The 20515-nt window shown below is 45.8% G+C and overlaps 1 protein-coding gene and 1 pseudogene across 4 annotated transcripts in view; both read left to right on the top strand.

The window, feature by feature from the left end:
• Positions 1-42: 42 nt before the first annotated feature.
• The window catches only part of ARMH1 (armadillo like helical domain containing 1), a 58710-nt gene continuing 38237 nt past the window's right edge, over positions 43-20515 (top strand). For 2 of the 4 annotated variants that reach the window (XM_040231324.1, XM_040231327.1), the window contains exons 1-3: positions 121-268; positions 15183-15306; positions 16310-16537. In XM_040231324.1, the coding sequence (XP_040087258.1) occupies positions 16332-16537 (206 nt within the window). In that variant the 5' untranslated portion in view covers positions 121-268; positions 15183-15306; positions 16310-16331. The other 2 variants (XM_040231326.1, XM_040231325.1) reach the window with 2 other exon arrangements.
• Positions 13992-15167, top strand: LOC120856252 (annotated as a pseudogene).

The raw sequence follows: 20515 nt of genomic DNA, 5'->3' as shown, positions 1-20515 counted from the left end.
CCCCGCCCGGCTCTATCTCTGACCCTCGGCCATTGGCTAATTCGCTTGTTCTGGATTAGGTATTGGCCAGCTAAGGCGCCAGTCAGGAAGAGTCCCCACCCTCCCGTGTAGGTAAGGGGGTCTGTGGGAGAGTTGCGTTTTCTGGGGATCAGGAGGGTTTCCTTTCTTAACCGCGTCTTATCCTACCGGACGGACAACAGTGCCCTTTGACTTGCATCATCTAGCTACTTCCACCGACCTCTACCAACCGCAGCTCCGAGGGCTGGAGGTAGAAAACCATACAAAACGGCCACAGGGGTGCGTGCCAGCCCGTGGTCCACCCAGTTGGTCGAGGCTTATTTTGAATGGTGGGGTGGGTAGGATGCAAAGGAGGTGCTATCTTCTGGAGAAGACTTTAGAGAGTGCCCTGTTCGTGCGAGACATAAGGGGTTAGGGAGTAAAGTTTTCTTAAATTTATCCATGCACTTAAAAATATTTACTTACCATCTGTTACATAAGCGGACTCTAGTTAGGATTGTTTTTGACCCTGACTTCCGTAAGTCTCCTGGAGAAGGGAAAGGCTACCCATTCCAATATTCTGGCCTGGAGTATTCCCTATACAGTCCATGGGGTCGCAAAGAGTCGGACACGACTGAGCGACTTCCACTTCGCTTCACTTCCATAATTCTTAAAAGGAGAGGGAGAGAAACCGTGCATGAACCAGCTCTAATACTATGGGAGGGATAAATACTACAAGAAGAGTAGATTTTAGGAGCTCAGAATTAGAAGGGGAACTTATAGCAGTGCAGATGGCTCTTGAGCTAGGCTTTGAAAGACTTGTGGAGACATGAGTCCTTGCATGGCTCAAAGAGAAAAGTGAGGGATTGGTGCCAGGAACTATGAGCATCTTCTGGCCAGAGGAGAGATTAATGGGAGAGCAATCTTGGAGGAATAGGTAGGCCCAGACTCTGGAAGGTCTATGATGCCACACTCAACCCTGAGCTTATGGGTAGATCTTACTGATGGAAAAATATTTCCAATGCATTTTATGCCACCGAGCACCAGAGCTTAGACTTTATCCTAAGGACAATGGGGAGGCTGCAGAGGTTTAAACAAAACAGTAACAATCAGATTAATGTTTTAGAAAGATCAATGAAAAGAATGGATTCGAGACTGGGAGAAGGAGGGAGACCAGTTTAGGAAGTTATTTCAGTCATGTGAAAGGATAATGGTGGCCTGAAGCATGGAGAGGTAACAGGGTTGAAGAGAAGGATGGATTCCTTAGACACTTATGAGTTTAAAAGAACTGGACTAGAACTGGACTTGGTGACTGGTTGGATGTGGGGTAAGTCGGAAACGTGAAGAATGTCTAATTTCCTGCCTTGGGCAAACAGAAAGGAGAGTTGTTAGGAAAGAGTCAGTTCTGGGCATGGTGAGTTTGAGGTGCCAGTGGGATATCCAAGTGGAAGTGTCCAGGAGGCAGCTGAGAATGCCTGACTGGAGTTTACAAGATAAGTCTAAACTGGAAATTAAAATATTTAGTCTGTAGTATCTTAAAGATGGCAGCCACACACTGGATTGATTTGTTTGGCTTGTCTGGAGAGACTGTGTAGAGAAAGAAGAGAAGAGGGGACTTCCTTGATGGTCTAGTGGCTAAGACTCCAAGCTCCCAGTGCAGGGGACCTGGGTTTGATCCCTGGTCAGGGAACTAGATCCCACATGCCGCAATGAAGAGTTCTCGTGCTGCAACTAAAGATCCCACATGCCACAGCTGAGCATGCGGGAGTTTATTTCTTCCGGCAGCTGAAGAAATAAACATTTTTAAAAGAAGAAGAGGAGAGAGCCTAGGACAGAACCCTGAGAAGCACCTGTGTTTGAGGTTCTGGCAAAGGAGAATGAACCTGCAAAGGTAATTGAGGTGAAGTGTCTACAGTAGTTCATTAGTCAGTAGTAGAACACGCTTTTCCAGTAACCAAGGAGGAAGTGTTAAAGGCTGATTACTAATCAAGATAAATAAAATCTAAAAAGATTCACTGAATTGAGAAACAAGGAAGCGGTTGTAAAGGCAGTTTCAGTGAAACTGCAGGAGCAGAGGTCAAATTACATTGAGCTGAAAAGTAAGTGGGAAGGTGAGGAAGTGAAGACTATACTTTCAAGAAGTTTGGCTCTTTAGGAGAAGAGAGAGAAAGTGATAGCTGGAAGGAGAGATGGGTTTTTATTCATATGGGAGAAATGCTGTCCGTATAGATCGAGCAAAGAGGAAGATTAGAGGGAAGAGGAAATAACAGAGAGTGGTGCCCCCAGGTAAAGTATAAGGTTGGGGATCCAAAGCATTGGTGGCAAAATTCACTTCGAGTGATATCTGCCTTGTGACAGAAAGGAAGCACGTAAGATGAGTACATTGGTAGATTTGGTAGCAGGAAGTTGAGAAAATTCATGTTTGGTGGATTCTATTGTTTCTGTGTAGTAGGACCATGGTATTAGCCAGGGAGAGAGAGGTTGGAGATGGAGTGCAAGATTTGAGACAAGCAGAAGATTGAAATAGCTGCCATGGAGAATGGAAGCAGGTTGACTGAGCTAGCCTACAGATTTCTGGGCAGTTATGAGCATTGTTGAGGTTCAGTTCAGATCAGTTCATTCCCTCAGTCGTGTCCAACTCTTTGCAACCCCATGGACTGCAGCATGCCAGGCCTCCCTGTCCATCGCCAACTCCCAGAGTTTACTCAAACTCATGTCCATTGAGTCGGTGATACCATCCAGCCATCTCATCCTCTGTCGTCCCCTTCTCCTGCCTTCAATCTTTCCCAGTATCAGGGTCTTTTCCAAAGAGTCAGTTCTTCACATGAGGTGGCCAAAGCATTGGAGTTACAGCTTCAGCATCAGTCCTTCTGTTGAGGTTGGAGACCATTAATTTATTGCAGCTGCAGTCTGCGTGGCTGTGTGCTATATATTTTTCCCCTGACAATATTTGGCCATCTGCTGGTGGGTGCAGAAAGGTGAATTGATTGATCTCAGTTTGAATTTTATCGGGTGGATAAAATGGAAGGACAAAGGACGAAGTTGAGAATCCTAGCAAAAGAGTGATTGAGATGGTGGACCATAGACCCTAAACTGCATACTGCTGCTGCTAAGTCACTTCATTCGTGTCCAACTCTGTGCGACCCCACAGACAGCAGCCCACCGGGCTCCCCCGTCCCTGGGATTCTCCAGGCAAGAACACTAGAGTGGGTTGCCATTTCCTTCTCCAATGCATGAAAGTGAAAAGTGAAAGTGAAGTCGGTCAGTTGTGTCTGACTCTTAGCGACCCCATGGACTGCAGCCTACCAGGCTTCTCCATCCATGGGATTTTTCAGGCAAGAGTACTGGAGTGGGGTGCCATCGCCTTCTCCGCCTAAACTGCATAGGAGAGTGTAAAAAGTGTTATGGGCTGGAGGTCCCGGGAAAGTTAGAGAACCCAGATCTTGGAAACAGTTGAATGAGAGAATTATGATCACAAAGTGGAGTAGTGAAGTTTGAGTAGTTTCGGGTGATGACAAGGTCCAGGGTGTGGCCACGGTAGTGGGGTGCCAAACTGGAGTACAGAAGGCAGCCAGGATCATTGATGTGGCCATTGAAATCCCCCAGGTGGTGGCAAAACTGGAAGGGGGGAAAGGGAGGAGGATGCTTGTGAGCCAGGCACCAAGGTCCTTGGTGAATACAGCAGGTTGTTCTGTAGTCTGTAGATGACAGCAGGAGGAGGGGCAAAGGTCGATACAGCTGAATGGCATGACGCTAAAGTAGCAAGTGTTTTCACAAAGAACAGGTAGAGCAGGAACTGAGGTGGGCTTTGGTAGGGAGACCCTAGCCCCTGTCCCAGCTCTGAGATCCCTGGGATGTAAGAGTGTAAGCAGCCTTCTCCAGGGTTAGCTATGCAGAAATGGTGCCCTGAGGAAGACCCAGCTTTGGGGGTTGGCTGGAGGTGGGCAAAGCAAGTGTGGAGCCACTAAGTGTCTAAGGGTGGGGGAGACTTTGCTGATCAGGAACGAAAGTTTTTGAGGGCAGAGTAAGAAGGTTGGAAGGGAAAGAAAGACAAGAAATCAGGCCCAGGAGGATGAAGCATAGAGCAGAACTTGGGCAAGAGACTCTGGTGGACCTAGATAATTTACATTTTGTGGGGAGAGCATGAGGGCAGGCCTGTAGAGTGGAGCCAGAGGCAGAATTGAGTCCGGGACGAGGAAAAGGGGGTCTATGGGTAGAGAATGAGGGTCAGTCTGGGCAGCTGGTGAAGGCAGAGGGTTGTGCAGGAGAGCAATAGGGAAAATGGTCTGTGGAGAGAGGATGGAGGGAATGGCAGCTGACAGTGGGGAAGAGATGGGGGCATATGGAGTCTGTGGGAGCTGGTGGGTAGCAGAAGGGGTGTGTGAAGAGGGTGTGAGTAGGGAGCAGAAGGAAGAACGTCTATGAGGAGAAAGTGACAAATTGTAGTGCGTTTGGCCCTAAGGTAGAGGTGAAGGCCAGGACACCCTGGGCATGAAGTTTGGAAGGAGAATGTTTCTCTCTCCCTCTACGTCTATCTTCTCCCTCCACCTCTCCCTCTCTCTCTCTGAATGAGGAGCTGAGAGTGAGGAGTAGGCCTGGGAGAGGCCTCTGTCCATTCTGCAGGTGGAACCAGCAGGAACAGGAGAGAGCGGCTGCCTCCTCTCCAAGGCCTTGTGAGGACAGGGAGCCAGGCTGGCAGCCCATGTCCTGGAGGCTTCTTGCTTTTTGAAATATGTCTTTTGATTTAGGAGGACAAAAAGAAGCCCTCTGAGAAATTTTATTTAGAAACAAGACCTAGTGACCTTCTGATTTTTAATACCTCTTCTCTCTTGTTGTTAAGGACCTTTGGCTTAGTACAAGAGCTGGGGGTTTTGAGGTTTCTATGATTTTCGTTTCCCGGCATGAAGAAGAACCATTTGGCTGCTATAGAAATGATTTATGGATGAGTCTAGATTTATTAATCACCTCTGAAGATGGAGAGGAAATTAAAAACAAAAGAGACCACTCTGGGCTGAAGACAAAGTAGGTTTGTCGTCCTTGCAGAAGACCTTGCCAAGGTTAGAAGGCCACAGACAAACCAATTTGGATGGGGGCTCCTAATCCAGATTTTAATTTCATGTGCTTTGATTTTTTCAGACCATTTTCTCTCCAAGGTAAAATAATGACCATTTTAATTGGCTGCCACTTACAGAGAGATTCCAATAAGCATGATGGCACACGTATATTTTTCTCTGGCATTCCGGGTATTCTCTGGTTCTTATGATCAAGCTGGTGAAACTGACTTTTACTGCATGCTGCCTGCCATGATCAGTTGACTATAAATTAAATCCTCTTCTCCAAAAGCCATTTTCCATTAGTGCTAATTTGTTTGCTTCTCATTTCTACTGATCATTAGAGTCTCTGGTTATGAGCCCCAAATTGGAAATGATTTCTTTGACATTTCAAAAAATTTTCTCCTCTTCTTGAATGCCATTTGGCTGCAGCTAAAGAACATTATGGTTTGCAGAGGAACAGTTCACTCCAATTACAATTTAACTGACCGTTCATGGCACTGAATCCCTGTCCTTAGTGTCCAAAGATGACACCGCTGCTGACGTTGCTATTTCCTGTCGTAGCTGTAAAATGCCTCATAGACTTTGCACCGGCCTTCTTGGATAGGAATCTACCACTCTGCACATGGCAGCTTTGAGAAGTTGGTAATTTTATGGACCCACATATCATGAACATTCAGACATAACCATCTAAATGGGAGCTGGCTGATTTCTTCACTTACTCATCCAGCGAGCATTTATTAAACATCTACTTTGTGCCAGGCCAGGCCCTGGGGACACAGAGACAGGGAGGACCAATCCCTGCCCTTGAGGAACTCACACTCTAGTGGGAGCGATGGTAAAGTTTTATAGCATAGCAGAAGAGTGGCATATGGAGAACCACATGCCTAAGAACCCCTAGCTGTCTTGGGAAATTGTGTCAGGGCAGAAAGGAGCCTGGCTATTCCCTGACGGCAGAGCAGGGTTGAGATACAAGAGGGCCCTGGAAGGGCCTGGGAGTTGAGAAGTCAGTGCTGGTTGCAATGTGGAAGTGATTGTTCATGAGGCTAGGCTGGGGTCAAGTTTTGAAGAACATTTTATGCCACATTGAGTGTAAACTTTATCCTGTAGGCCAGAGGGAGAAATCTGAAGATAAACAAGGGGGGAAGTATAGAAGTTTGAAGGAAAGTCTTTATTTATGTTTTATGTTGGGGTTGGCAAAGATTGGAATAAGTATAAGAGAAATCAGAGGAGGTGGAGAGACTGAAGATAGAGGAGCAGAACCTAGCACAGACAGTGAAGCTGGGTGCCTGTGTGGTGAGGTTAAGTGTAGAGGGAGAGGGAGTTCCCTGGTGGCCTAGTGGTTAGGATTCTGGGCTTTCACTGCCATGACCTGGGTTCAGTCCTTGGTCCAGGAACTGAAATCCCACAAGCCATGTGGCACAGCCAAAAGAAAAAAAAAAAATGGAGGGAGAGAAGGGAGTTGCTCCTGATGGGCTCTGTTTTCTCTGTGAAGCAGGAAGCAAGGTTATCTGGGCATCTTTCTTGACCCCTCCAGCTTTCATACTCCAGACAGTCACCAGGTCCTGCTGCTCCAACCTGTATGACATATCTACTTCCCTCCAGCCCTAGGGTCATCAGCATCTTTTGCCAAGATTATGGAAACAGCTTCCTAACTGCTGCCCCACCTTTAGTCTTGCCCCCTCCTGATCACCTTTCCGCACTGCAGTCACAATATTTGTCACTCTTGACTTCTTGTTGTTGTTGTTTAGTTGCTACATCATGTCTGACTCTTTTGCAACCCCATGGACTCTAGCCCACCCAGCTCCTCTGTCCATGAAATTTTCCAGCTAACAATACTTGAGTGGGTTGCCATACCCTCCTCCAGAGGATCTTCCCAACCCAGGGATTGAACCCATGTATCCTGCATCTACAGTCCATGGGGTCGCAAAGAGTCGTACACGACTGAGTCACTTCACTTCACTTCACTTCTCTTCACTTCACATCCTGCATTGACAGGCAGATTCTTTACCGTTGAGCCATCAGGGAAGCCCACCACTCTGGACTTAAAGCCCTTCAATACCCTCCTGTTTCCCAAGGGTTTCCTATATGCTAGGCAATTTGTTGACTCTTATGAGAGTCAACTCTTATTATCCCCTCTTCTCAGGTAAGAGAAGTGAAGCCTGGAGAAGTTAAGTAATCTGCATAAGATAACGCAGGCAGGAGGTAGAATATCATCCAACTCCTGTGTCTGTGTTCGTAGCCACTACACTGCACTGCCTCCCACTCACAATTCTTTAAATATGCCTTAAACTTGCACACCTCTGAGCCTCTACATGTTTTATCCCCTCTGCCTGGAATACAGTTTCCTCACCTCTTCACCTGGCCAGCTGCAGGTGCCTTTCAGCCTGGTTGGCATCTCCTCTGGAAATCTTCCATAACAGCTGGGTTAGGTGTCCCTTGCTCACATTCCTGCAGTATCCTGTTGCTTGCCCCATTCTAGCACTTACTACACTAATTGGACTTAAAATTGCTTATTTACAGGGCTCTATGCCACGCGTAACCTTACCCACTTAGGGCAGGAACTGTGTCTTTCTCAGTTATCTCTAGACGGATGGGGCTTGTGGATGGGACACACTTGTCTCCCACTATTTGTTGAATTTCACATTGAATGGAGTTGCTGACAGTGAAGTTGGCAGTGGGCCAGAAGGATTCCTAGTCACACCTGAGACAATTTACTCAGGATTTACTGAAAGACAGGGCAGAGAGAGGCAGCAGCCTGGGATGCAGGCTGTCCAAGAGAAGATGTCGGGGTGGAGAGGCATGAGGGAAGAAAGCCTTTTGAGCAGGAAAGGTGGCCAGTGATGTTAGTTGTTGCCCGAACAGGTAAGGTGAGCAAAGGACTAAGATTGACCTGCTGCTGCTGCTGCTAATTCACTTCAGTTGTGCCCGACCCTGTGCGACCCCATAGACGGCAGCCCACCAGGCTCCCCCGTCCCTGGGATTCTCCAGGCAAGCACACTGGAGTGGGTTGCCATTTCCTTCTCCAATGCATGAAAGTGAAAAGTGAAAGTGAAGTCGCTCAGTCGTATCCGACTCTTAGCGACCCCATGGACTGCAGCCCACCAGGCTCCTCTGTCCATGGGATTTTCCAGGCAAGAGTACTGGAGTGGGGTGCCATTGCTTCTCCAAGATTGACCTGTACCTCTCCATTGACCTGCACAATTAGGAGGTTATCAGAGACATGGCTGAAGTAATGCAAGTTGTAGGAGTAGGGGTGGCAAAGGAACAAAACTGTAGTGAGTTGAGGAGAAAATGGTCTGTGGAGGAACAGAAAGTGTGTAAAAGCTTTGCTGTGAAGTGAGAAAACCAGAAAGGTGACTGGAGGGGGACAGGAGGTAGAGATAAGTGATTTTTGTTTTTTGTTTTTTGTTTTTTTTACTTCTTTTTATTTTAGGCTTGGTAAGAATTAAGTAAGTTAACAGAAAAATGCCTAATTAAAGAGACCAGTTGAGGACCCAGGGGAATAGGGAGTAATGGATGGAGTGAGGGCCCAAAGGAGACTGGTTTGGTAGGTGCAGAGCTCTGGTAAAGGGGTAAAGAAGGAAAAGAGAAGGATGGATATGGATTCCATAACACGAGAAGAATGAAGAGACTGTGAGGACATTCTTGCCTAATGGCCTATAACTTTTTGCTGAGCCCACAAGTAGATCTCTTGAGAGCAGAGGGAAGAGGTCAAAGGGTAAGGAGCTTGGAGTTGTAGATTTCCCAGGCCATTCACAAAATTTAGGCTGTGGACCGTGAGTATGAATGCCAAATTGGATGGAGGTCACCAGAGTCCAGATCATGTGCCTTTCCTGTGAGCCCCAATCATGGGATTAACCTCATCAGAGCACTTTGTACTTTTCAGTAAAATCACCTGGTTGCCTTTCTCTTTGCCTCATCAGTCAGCAAGCACCTTGAGAGCAAAGAATATATTTGTTATGTTAACCACTACCAGTCCTTGTGCCTGGCTAGGACTGGCACCCAGGACATCTGTTTAATTAATTACTATGTGGAGTTTAGGAAAGTAAAGTGCTCGTTATGAACACAGTGTGTTGAATGGCAATTTAAATAACACTTGTTGAATATCGTAATGTGCCAGGGATGACACTGGCCAAAATCATGAAAATGGAACAGGTTGATGTTGGAATTGCCTGGCAGCTTGTGGGCAAACAGGAGGGCTTAGTGCAGGAGGGAGTGGCCAGGGAATCAGCACTGGGTCAAGGCAGAGGGGGAAAGACAGGAGACCAGACCTCAGAGGAAAGGAAGTGACTGAGAAACAGTATGAGGACCTTAAAGAATAGTGTGTAAAGTGGGGGGAAGCTAGCAGTCTCCTCTTAATTCCCACTGGAAGCATAATGTAGGGGATGGACTGGTGCTGGGGACAGAGTCAGATTTCATTTGTGGAAAAATGTACATGGAAGGCGTTCTTTGGCCTGAGATGTTTGAAACTTTATCTTGAGGGTAATGGGAAACAACTGAAGAGTTTTAAGCAAATCTGCCTGATTTGCATTTTTTTAAAAGAATCTCACATCACTACATGGAGAATATAGCCAATATTTTGTAATAACTGTAAATGGAGTGTAACCTTTAAAACTGTATAAAAAAATAAAGCACATTTTATTGTAATGACAAAAAAAAAAAGACTTTCACATCACTGTGGAGATTAGGATAGGGTAAACCTGAAGATCAGTTAGGAGGCTGAAGCAGGGATTCCCATGAGGGATGGGGTAAACTGCAACAGTGGCAGTGGAGATGGAGATAGACAATCTGAGGGAGGATTCGATGGTCTAATTGGCAGCAGTCTGGCAACAGTTCTGATGAGGAGGGCGAGGGAGAGGAACACAGCAAAGATTTCCCTTGAGTGACTAGAGAGTGATAACAGATACTAAAATAGGACCAACATAGGCACAGGAGCAGGTGGGAGGCCTTGATGATGGGACTCATTGAAGGGTGTATGAAACCTACCAAGGAAGATGTCTGTGGTCATTTAGTCATGTTCTATGGCTTTTCCAGTAGTCATGTATGGATGTGAGAGTTGGACTATAAAGAAAGTTTAGCGCCGACGAACTGATGCTTTTGAACTGTGGTGTTAGAAAAGACTCTTGAGAGTCCCTTGGACTACAAGGAGATCCAACCAGTCCATCCTAAAGGGAATCAGTCCTGAATATTCATTGGAAGGACTGGTGCTGAAGCTGAAACTCCAGTACTTTGGCCATCTGATGCAAAGAACTGACTCTTTGGAAAAGACCCTGATGCTAGGAAAGGTTGAAGGCAGAAGGGGACGACAGAGGATGAGATGGTTGGATGGTATCACCGACTCAATGGACATGAGTTTCAGTAAACTCCAGGAGTTGGTGATGGACAAGGAAGCCTGTCATGCTGCAGTCCATGGGGTCACAAAGAGCTGGACATGACTGAGCGACTGAACTGATGGATTTGGGAGTCATAAAACCTACAGATGTAATAGGAACTCGAAATTGGTACATTTCTCCCCCTTACCCAATGTTTTCTTTAATTCTTTTAAAATTTGTACTTATTGGTTTTTTCAATCATCATCAAATCTCTCTTTTTTTTTTTTGGCAACCCCAAGTGGCTTGTAGGATCTTAGTTCTTCCACCTGGGATTGAAACCCAGGTACCAGCAGTAAAAGCACCAAGTCCTCATCACTGGACCATCAAGGAATTCCCATCAAATCTTATTTTGAAGAAAAGTTGAGACAAGAATAAATAAGTGGCTGGAGTCTCTTAATTGAACATGATTGCCCCCCCTTTACTCCCCCTACCTCTCAAAACTTCATGGATTTAATACTAAAGAAATATTGAAAGAAACACAAAAGCTCAGAAAAGGAGGCAGTAGCAGATGAAAGTCAACAGATACTTGGAAGGCAAGAAGGCAGGTGGCGAAGCATTACCTGGATAGAAACTTTGTAAGAAATTACAGACTAAGTGCCAACCAGGGGAGATTACCAACATGAAGCAAATCAGTTCCCCCAGTTTAACCTCAGAGAGGCTTAATGCCTGGGAAGCATGAGTTACCCCAGAAGGTCAGCTTGGAGGCACAGGGTTAAACCCAGGCAGTTGGCTGGAGTCCGTGTGCAGAGCCCTTTGTTGCGGCCCCAGAGCTCTGCTCTCAAAAGCCAAAGAATCCTATGGACTTTCCCAGTGGTCCAGTGCTTAAGGATCCACCTGCCAATGCAGGAGATCCCTGACCCAGGAAGATCCCACATGCCTCAGAGCAACTAAGCCCATGAGCCACAACTATCGAGCCCGTGTTCTAGAGCCTATGCACCGCAACTACTAAAGCCCGAGGGGCCTAGAGCCTGTGCTCTGCAACAGGAGAAGCCACCACAGTGGGAAGCCCTCGAACCACAGGAGTAGCCCCCCACCCCCCACAACACGAGAGCAGCAATAAACACCCAGCACAGCCAAAACAAAGCCAAGCAACTCTATCAACTGCCTTGCTGCATATGGAGGAACTCTGGAGGCTTCCATACTCAGGGATCTCAAGCAGAGTTTGAAGGGCAGGGAAGAGGTACAGGGTAGAAAACTGCGGGGTGGAGGGAAGATCTATCTACTTCATAGTGACAGCCCCAGGCCCTCCCCTACGCCTCCACCCATGATGCCAACCACCAGGCGTTTAGCGCCCCTACCCTCTCATCCTCCCTGTGAAAGTAGAAAATTCTTCTCCAGAGGCCCTGAGAACCCCAGGTGGGGATAGGAAAAAAGGAAAAACCCTCCATTGACATTTAAGAGTTTCTCAATGACAAATCTAGTTGTTGCCTGATAAAGAAATTTTTGAGGTTCTTCCATCGTGATTCAGTGACTGGGACCCAATGCAGGGGGCCCAGATTTGATCCCTGGTCAGGGAACTAGATCCCATATGCCGCAACTAAGAGTGCACCTGCTGCACTTAAAGATCCTGTGTGCCACAACTAAGACCCCGTGCAGTCAAATAAATAGTTTTTTAAATCAACTTCCTAAAAAAAATTTTTTTTTCAAAATTGAAGGAAAAAACACCTATTGAAAAGAGCCCACCAAAGTCTCAGTATAATAAATGAAAAAGACCTGCACCAAGGCATATCATCATACAATTTCAGAAACGATTTTCAAAGCATCAGGAGTGGAAAAAGCAAGCCACAGACAAAGGGACAGGAATCAGAATGACGTCAGATTTCTCAGCAGCAAGCCTAGGGAGGCTCAGTCTAAGGAAGCTTGTTGCTAACCTGGAATCATACACCCAACCAATCTGACATGAGGTCAGAATACTTTCAGACTTTCAAGGACACAGAAAAAATTTCCTTACTAAGAAGCTACTGGAGAATGTGCTTCAACAAAATGAGAGAGTAAACCAAAGAAGATGAGGTGGACCCAGAAAATAGGGTGATGGACAGAGAAGACTAGAAAAAGGAAATCCCAGGACAACATTTGTGTACCAGGCTTAGCAAACAGTCAGTCCAACTGGAACAGAAAGACAAGAAGTTCATGAGAGAGAGGTCTTCAGGGGAAAGATGGGACTGATCAGCTAGAGGCTGAGCATTTGGGAAGATTGTTGCTATGTGTTTGAACTATTTGGAAGAAAACAACTCTAGTACTTAGAAAATTAAACAGTTGAAAAAATAATTACTAACTCCAGATAAAACCAACTTTGAGAAGGAAAACATAATAGTAGTTTACAGCTTGAGTGAACAGTGTTTCTATACATGATCAGTGATGTAAACACTAAATATAGATTAACTATAAATTGTGGAAAACTATATGGTGAGAATGAGGGGAGGACAATAGGGCTTAGAGTGGAGTAAGAGAGCTAATTCCTCAGAATTAGAAATAAATGTTGCCTAAAATTGATGAATCAGGTAGTAGTAATTATTAGTTTCTGAGGGCTGCCCTGTTACAGAGTAACACAGACCAGGTGGCTTAAACAATAGAAATTTACTCTCACGGTTCTGCACCTCAGATAAAGGTGTCCACGATCAAGGTGTCACAGGATCGGCTTCTCCTGAGGCCTCTCCCCTTGGCCTGATGGCCACCTTCAGGCATCTTGGATGGTCTTCCCTCTTCACGTGTCGGTGTCCTAAGCTCCATTTATAAGGATACCAGTTATGTTGGATCAGAGCCCACCCCGATGACTTCATTAACTCAGTTACCTCTTTAAAGACCCTCTCTCTAAGGACTTCCCTGTGGCTAGTTCCAGTGATTGAGACTCCACACTTCCACTGCAGGAGACCTGGGTTCAATCCCTGGTCCAGGAACTAAGATCCTGCACGCCACACGGTGCCGCCAAAAAGAATAAAGAAAAAATTAAAAAGCAAACAACAAAAAAAAATGCAACTCTGATTTGGAAATAAGTAGACAAATAAAAATAAAGACTCTGTCTCTAAACAGAGTCACATTCTGAGGTACTGGGAACTAGGGCTTCACCATATGAATCTGTTGAATTCAGCCTGTAGCAAGTAGTATAAACTCATTATTTGGACATATAGAGGTGGCACCAGAAGAAATAACCAAAAGAGTTGAAAGTGGTTGCCTCTGCAGTGAGACTGGAGGATGGCAAAGGGGGAGGCAAGTGTTATCACCTTTTTACTTTTTACTAGATATCAGGTGGGCAGCCAGGCCTTGAGCCCAGCCTGGCTCTAAACCCAGTGTTCCTCCCATGTACCATAAGGTTAGAAGCTCCTCCAGGCCACGGCCATGCCTCATGCCTCTCGTCGCAGCCCTTAGCACCTTGCACAGCCCTTTACTACATGGGTGTGACTTACAACTCTATCACTATAACCGTTAAAGCCACTGGTGACCTAAACAGAAAGGAAATCTTAAAAAAGAGTATATATGTATATGTATAACTGATTCACTGCACTGTACAGCAGAAAGTAACACAGCATTGTAAAGCAACTATCCTCCAATAAAAAAAAAATTTTTTTAATTTAAAAAGCTGCCATTTGTCAAGTTCTTTTCCTGTTTAAAAAAAAAAAAAGAAGAAGAAACTGGACACAGCGCTGTGAGCTGGGTGCCCTGGAGCAGACTTAGCTATGGAAAGTAAACCATTGGTGATATCCAAACAGAAGACTGCAGTGGTGTATGGAGTCCCCACCCAGGTGGTTTGCACAGCCTTCAGCAGTCGCATCCTGGTGATGGTGACCCAGTTGGGGAAGATAAGTACTCTGGTCTCCCTGGAACCCAGCAGTGTGACCAGTGACAGCAAGCCTGTGCTGACCACTAAAGTCCTCCTCGGGAAGGATGAGCCTCTCATCCATGTCTTCACAAAGAACCTGGTGGCATTTGTGTCTCAAGAAGCTGGAAAACAGAGCCATTCTCCTCGCCCTGGCCATGAAGGACAAGAGCAGGGAGGTGGTGAAGACCCTGAAGAAGGTGATCCAGACATGCCAGGTGTGGTGACCTTGGAGCGGCGCCCCCTGCTGTCCAGGAGAGCCACAAGGCAACTCAGACACCTCCTCAAGGATTGGAAGGCCCTCCTTTAGTTAGAAGGAGGAACTCTCTCTGGCTTTGGCCCTTGAAGCTGGAAGAAACACAAACATCTCTGGCTGACCTTGGTTTGGAGGCTGACGTCCCCCCTGGAGGGAGGATGGGAAACATGTTCTGAGAATGTTGTGAGTCCTCCTCCCCAGGTCCAGACAGCTGCACATGTGTGAGAATTGATGGAATGAGTCATGGCCCTCAATTGTTATGGGAAACTTTTTTTAATGAAAAATAAATGCATATCCCTCCCTCAAAAAAAGAAGAAGAAACTGATAGAGGAAGACAGATCCAAGGAAACCTAAAGGGACCATAATACGGAGCGTCCAGCTGAACGTTTCCCATCTGCAGTGTTCTAGAATTGCTGGGTGCATCTCTGATAGCACTCTGAGTTTTGATCCTAGAAAGGGTCCATCCACGGCAGGGGAGGGGCACGAATGTTTTCCTGCCGATGGCGGTGTTTCAGCCCCTCCCTCCTGGGGTCTAGTACAGCCAGTGCATCCCCATTTACTTGAGGCCAATTTGGCTGTTAAAGGTGGCCGTGGCCTCTGTAAGTTATTCTCAGACTTGGGGCTGTAATGTCATTCACAGTGATGGATGCCTGATCCCATGAGAGGTTTTGGTCATTTTTGTGTTTCAGTTGATCCACAGTTATTCACCTGGATGTTAATGCTGACAGGCTATCTTGGTTGACTCCATCCCTGAGACTACGTGGACGCCCTTCCTGGGAGAACATACCCAGTGCCCTCTGGGGTGCAGTGGAGGTTGGTATGTATGTATGTCTGTCTTAGCAGGCCTCAGATTATTGCTTCCTAATAAAATTCTGATAGCTGGGCCCCATCAATATCTCAAATACATGTGAGGAAACGTTAATTTAGAATCAATTTTAGGATGTTTCAGACTGTAAAGTCCTTTTAACTAGATCTCTGGCGAAGATGTAGGAGCACTTTATGGGACTGTAAATTTCATGTTGAACCGTCTTCGTGAAATACACATCTCCCCTACCCACAAGCTGTTCTCTCCATATCAATCATGGCCCTGCAAGTAATGTTTCACAAATATTCTGTAAATCACAGAAAACCCCATGATAATGTGAAATATGACTTTCACTTGTCTGTTAGACAAAAGAATCACACATGCCTCTCTCCCATCAGCACTAACATTTGTTATGGATAATAACACTTTCAATCACAACTATTTTTGGAAAACGGGTTTATTTTAAACCTTCCCTCCCCCACTGAAAACACTCTCCCAAGGACACAGACTCCTACAAACCACAGCCCATTAATCCAACTATGGAATGAGAACTTTTTCTTCCCACTAACTTAAAAAAAAATTATTTTTAAAAGAGTTAGCCTAAAAGCCAAGGTATAAGGTTGAGTAGCGTTTTACCTTGGCTGATTGGTGTAAGAGGGGCCGGGGTCTCTAAAGGCCCAGTCTCTGATGCTGTGTGAGGTGAGGGCTGAGAGAGGCCAGATTTTTCTCCACCATCTTCGTATCCACTGAAGCCTGTGGTCCTTTTAGTCACTGGCACCAGCAGAGAAGTCGAAGAGCTGCAAATGTATTTTTTTGACTCCATGACAAGACAGCTGGATCCTCCCTGTTTGAGCAGCAGGTGGCCAGTCCTAGAAGTGTATTTTGAACCACATGAGTGACAGAGGTGCCTGCCTCCAGATGACTGCCAGGAAAGCAAAACCTCCAGCATAACTACAGGCCTTGCACGGTTCTGAATACTTTGGTAACCTGTCTGTTTTCCCTTCTCTGTAGCCAGCTTCAGGACTGACGGATCATGACTTCTATAAAGGAGCAGGCAGCAATCAGCCGGCTCTTGAGTTTTTTACAGGATTGGGACAATGCTGGCAAAGTCGCCAGGAGTAACATCCTCAACAATTTCATTGAAGCCAACCAAGGCAAGACTGCCCCTGAGCTAGAGCAGGAGTTTTCCCAGGGAGCTAGCTTGTTCCTGGTCCGCCTGACCACCTGGCTGAGACTCACGTATCCTTTGCTGAACAGGAAGACAATTAGGTTATCTTCAAAAGAGAAAAGGAATGAAGACTGTTGAGGGAGCGCTTCCCCTGACTATCTCTCAGATTTTAGAACAGGACGTAATAGTGATCAAAATACCATCCCCGAAGTCAAGAACTCCCTCAGCATCCTGTCTTTCCAGCTTGTAAATATATCCTCATTCTCTCTGCTAACCTCTCTTGCTCCCATCAGAGCTGAAGTGGGTGTTCTTTGTCTAGGCTCAATCTTCTATTTGTACTATGCTTGAATCCCCTCCTGTCTCCCCAAGGATTTATTCATTCTCTCCTATAGACTTTACTTTTGCCTCATTACCAGGTTTTAAAAATATATATATATATATACATTAAATATATTTGGCTGTACTGGATCTTAGTTGCAGCATTTGGGATCTTTAGTTGTGGCATGTGGGATCTAGTTCCCTGACCAGGGATGGAACCCGAGCTCATTGCACTGGGAGCACGGAGTCTTAGCCACTGGACCACCAGGGAAGTTCGTCGTCACCAGCTTTTTCATCAGCATTTATGTATGCTCAAATCTCTTCTAACTTAAAAACTGAAATTCAGTTCTTTCTGGAACCTATATTCTACCTTGCTTCTGCCCTTTGTGCTGAAGCTTGTGGAAAAGGCTGTTGACCTTCCCCACCTCGCTTTCTCCTCCACCAACTGCAGTCTGACTTCTGACTCCTCCGCTCCACTGATGCAGGTCTTGCCAAGGTTACCAATGCTTTTCTAATTGTGAAACCCAGTGACCACATCCTCAGCCCTTATACATGATCTCTCAGTGGGATTTGTCACACAAACCATTCCCACTTCTCAAAACACTGTTCCCTAAAACTAATGTAATGTTTATGTAAACTGTACCTCAATTTAAAAAAAGGAAAGAAAAAGAAGCACTGTAGACCACATCACCAAACACACACACACACACACTCACACTCACACACTCTTCCTGTGGTTTCTGTGATACCAGTTCTCTTGGTTTTCTCCTTTCTTTCCATCCATCCTGCTGCTCTTCAGCCACCCCTTAAACTTTGTTGTTCTATGGGACTCTAGGCACAGCCATCTTCTCTGCTCACTCTCAGATTCTCCCTAAGTGATCTAACCACTGTCCGGATGTCGCCATCACTCCAGTTTAAGGACTCTCAGTTGTGTCCCCCACCCACATTTCTCTGGAATCTGAGTTTCATATTTTTTAACCCAACTGTCCCCTCCACTTGTCTCCCACAGAAGGCCTCTCACGTCTCTGGCCTGGGAAGCTAGGGGAATGGGGTGTCATTACATGGGAAGAAAGTGCAAGGAGAGGAGTGAGTTTGGAGTGGATGCGTTTGATTTGGGACCTGTTGTGTTTGAGGTGCTGTGTTCAGGAGCCCCAGCAGCAGATGGGGGCCGAAGACAGATGTAGTCCCCATCATGGTGATAGTTTGAGTGGCGGGTGGCAGCACTCCATGAATTCATCTCAAACCTTTTCTTTTACTTATTTATTATTTATGTATTTTTGGCTGAGCTGGGTCCGCGCTGCTGTGTACGGGCTTTCTTTTCGTTGCGGTGAGCGGGAGCTACTCTTCGCTGCGGTGCACGGGCTTGCCGTTGCCATAGCTTCTCTAGTTGTGGAGCACAGGCTTTAGGCAACACAGGCTTCAGTAGCCGCAGCTCACGGGCTCTAGAGCGCAGCTCAGTAGTTGAGGTGCAGGGACTTAGTTTCTCCGCAGCATGAATCTTCCCAGATCAGGGACCGAACCCATGTCCCCTGCTTTGGTCGGTGGATTCTTATCCAGTGGACCACCAGGGAAGTCCTCAGACCTTTTTCTTATGTATTTTTCTCTTTGCCTGAACCCTCTCCCTTAAACCTCCTCTTTATTTGACCAATCCCTCTCTATTATTCAGATCTCAATCCAGGCATCACTTTCTTAGGAAGCCCTTTTCAGAGTCCCAGACTAGTTTATGTTCCCCTGTTAAATATATTCATGGTGCTTAACGTCTTATTATTACCTGAGATATTGATCTCTCTTCCCCCACTGGATTGTAAACTCTACAAGGGCAGGAATTACATCTGTTCTACTCATGTCTGTATTTCTAACACCTAGCACATGCCTGGCACATAAAGGGTGCTTAACACGTGTTTGTTGAACAAGGGAATGACTGAACCAGAGAACCTGCAACTAAGCAGAACTAAAGGCTTAGGTAACCACAGCTTTCTTTTTTTACAATTAATCATTGATAAAATTATTAATCAGACTCAGACCTAGGACACAGTCCAAAGGGAGTCCTCTGAATACATCTTTGGGTTAACCCCAACGTTCTTAGACATTAATGTGCATAAAAGAGGTTTAAAATGCAGATAACAAGTCTACTCCCCCCACACGACCCCCAGGTTTTGATTTAGTAGATTGAGGGTGAGTCCTTAGAGTCTTGGTCAAAAAAACGCTGGGTGACTCTGATGCCAGTGATCCACAAGCAGTGTTTTGAAAAACAGCACTACCATCTGACCTTGTCCCCTCAACTCGTGACACTAACCTCACCAAGGCTGTCACTAACCTGACAACATTTTCCATGCAACCGAAGGGTGACGCGAGTAAGGCAGAGTCATATGTGTTCAGAGTCAGATCCTCGCTTTGTTTAAAACTGTGGTATTGATTGATTGATAAACATGGACCATTTTAAAAGTCTTTATTGAATTTGTTACAATGTTGTTTCTGTTGTTCATGTTCTGGGTTTTTTTGGCCATAAGGCATGTGGGATCCTAGCTCCCCCACTGGGGACTGAACCCTTATCCCCTGCACTGGAAGGTGAAGTCTTAACCACTTGACCACCAGGGAAGTCCCAAAACTTTAATACTTTATTCATCGTGGATATTTGTATTATTTTTCTTTTTTTAATAGTGCAGGAAATATTATTTAGTCACTGAGTCTTTTGATGGCCCCTTAAATTTCATACTTAAGGGAATTCCCTGGCACTTAGGTTAAGATTCTACACTTTCACTGCCCAGGGTGTGGGTTCAATCGCTGCTCAAGGAACTAAGATCCTGCAAGCCACGTAGCATGGCAAAAAAAAAAAAAAAAAATCCTACCAGTAGAAAGTGAACCACTCGCCTCATACCTGAGCCCTGGCTCTGCTTGACCACTGCCCCTTTTAAAGCTCTCCTCTCCTCTCCCTTCTCCTATTACTATTTCTCAGTAACCATTACAGAGTCTTTCCTCAGTTCAGTTCAGTTGCTCAGTCGTATCCAACTCTTTGCAACCCCCATGGACTGCAGCACACCAGGCTTCCCTGTCTATCACCAACTCCCAGAGCTTCCTCAAACTCATGTCCATCAAGTTGGTGATGTCATCCTCTGTCATCCCCTTCTCCTCCTGCTTCAATCTTTCCCAGCATCAAGGTCTTTTCCAATGAGTCAGTTCTTTGCATCAGGTAGCCAAAGTATTGGAGCTTCAGCTTCAGCATCAGTCCTTCCAGAATATTCAGGACTGATTTCCTTTAGGATGGACTGGTTGGATCTCCTTGCAGTCCAAGGGACTCTCAAGAGTCTTCTCCAACACCACAGTTCAAAGACATCAATTCTTTGGCACTCAGCTTTCTTTATAGTCCAACTCTCACATCCATACATGACTACTGGAAAAACCATAGCTTTGACTAGACAGACCTTTGTCAGCAAAGTAATGTCTCCACTTTTCAATATGCTGTCTAGGTTGGTCATAGCTTTTCTTCCAAGAAGCAAGTGTCTTTTAATTTCAAAGCTGCAGTCACCATCTACGGTGATTCTGGAGCCCCCCAAAATAAAGTCTGTCACTGTTTCCATTGTTTCCCCATCTATTTGCCATGAAGTGATGGGACCAGATGCCATGATCTTAGTTTTCTGAATGTTGAGTTTTAAGCCAACTTTTTCACTCTCCTCTTTCACTTTCATCAAGAAGCTCTTTAGTTCCTCTTTGCTTTCTGCTATAATGGTGGT

The sequence above is a fragment of the Oryx dammah genome, unplaced genomic scaffold (assembly GCF_014754425.2).
Source record: "Oryx dammah isolate SB20612 unplaced genomic scaffold, SCBI_Odam_1.1 HiC_scaffold_28, whole genome shotgun sequence".
NCBI lineage: Eukaryota > Metazoa > Chordata > Mammalia > Artiodactyla > Bovidae > Oryx > Oryx dammah.
Note: the sequence above shows the minus strand (reverse complement) of the source record. Positions and strands in the feature narration are given on the sequence as shown.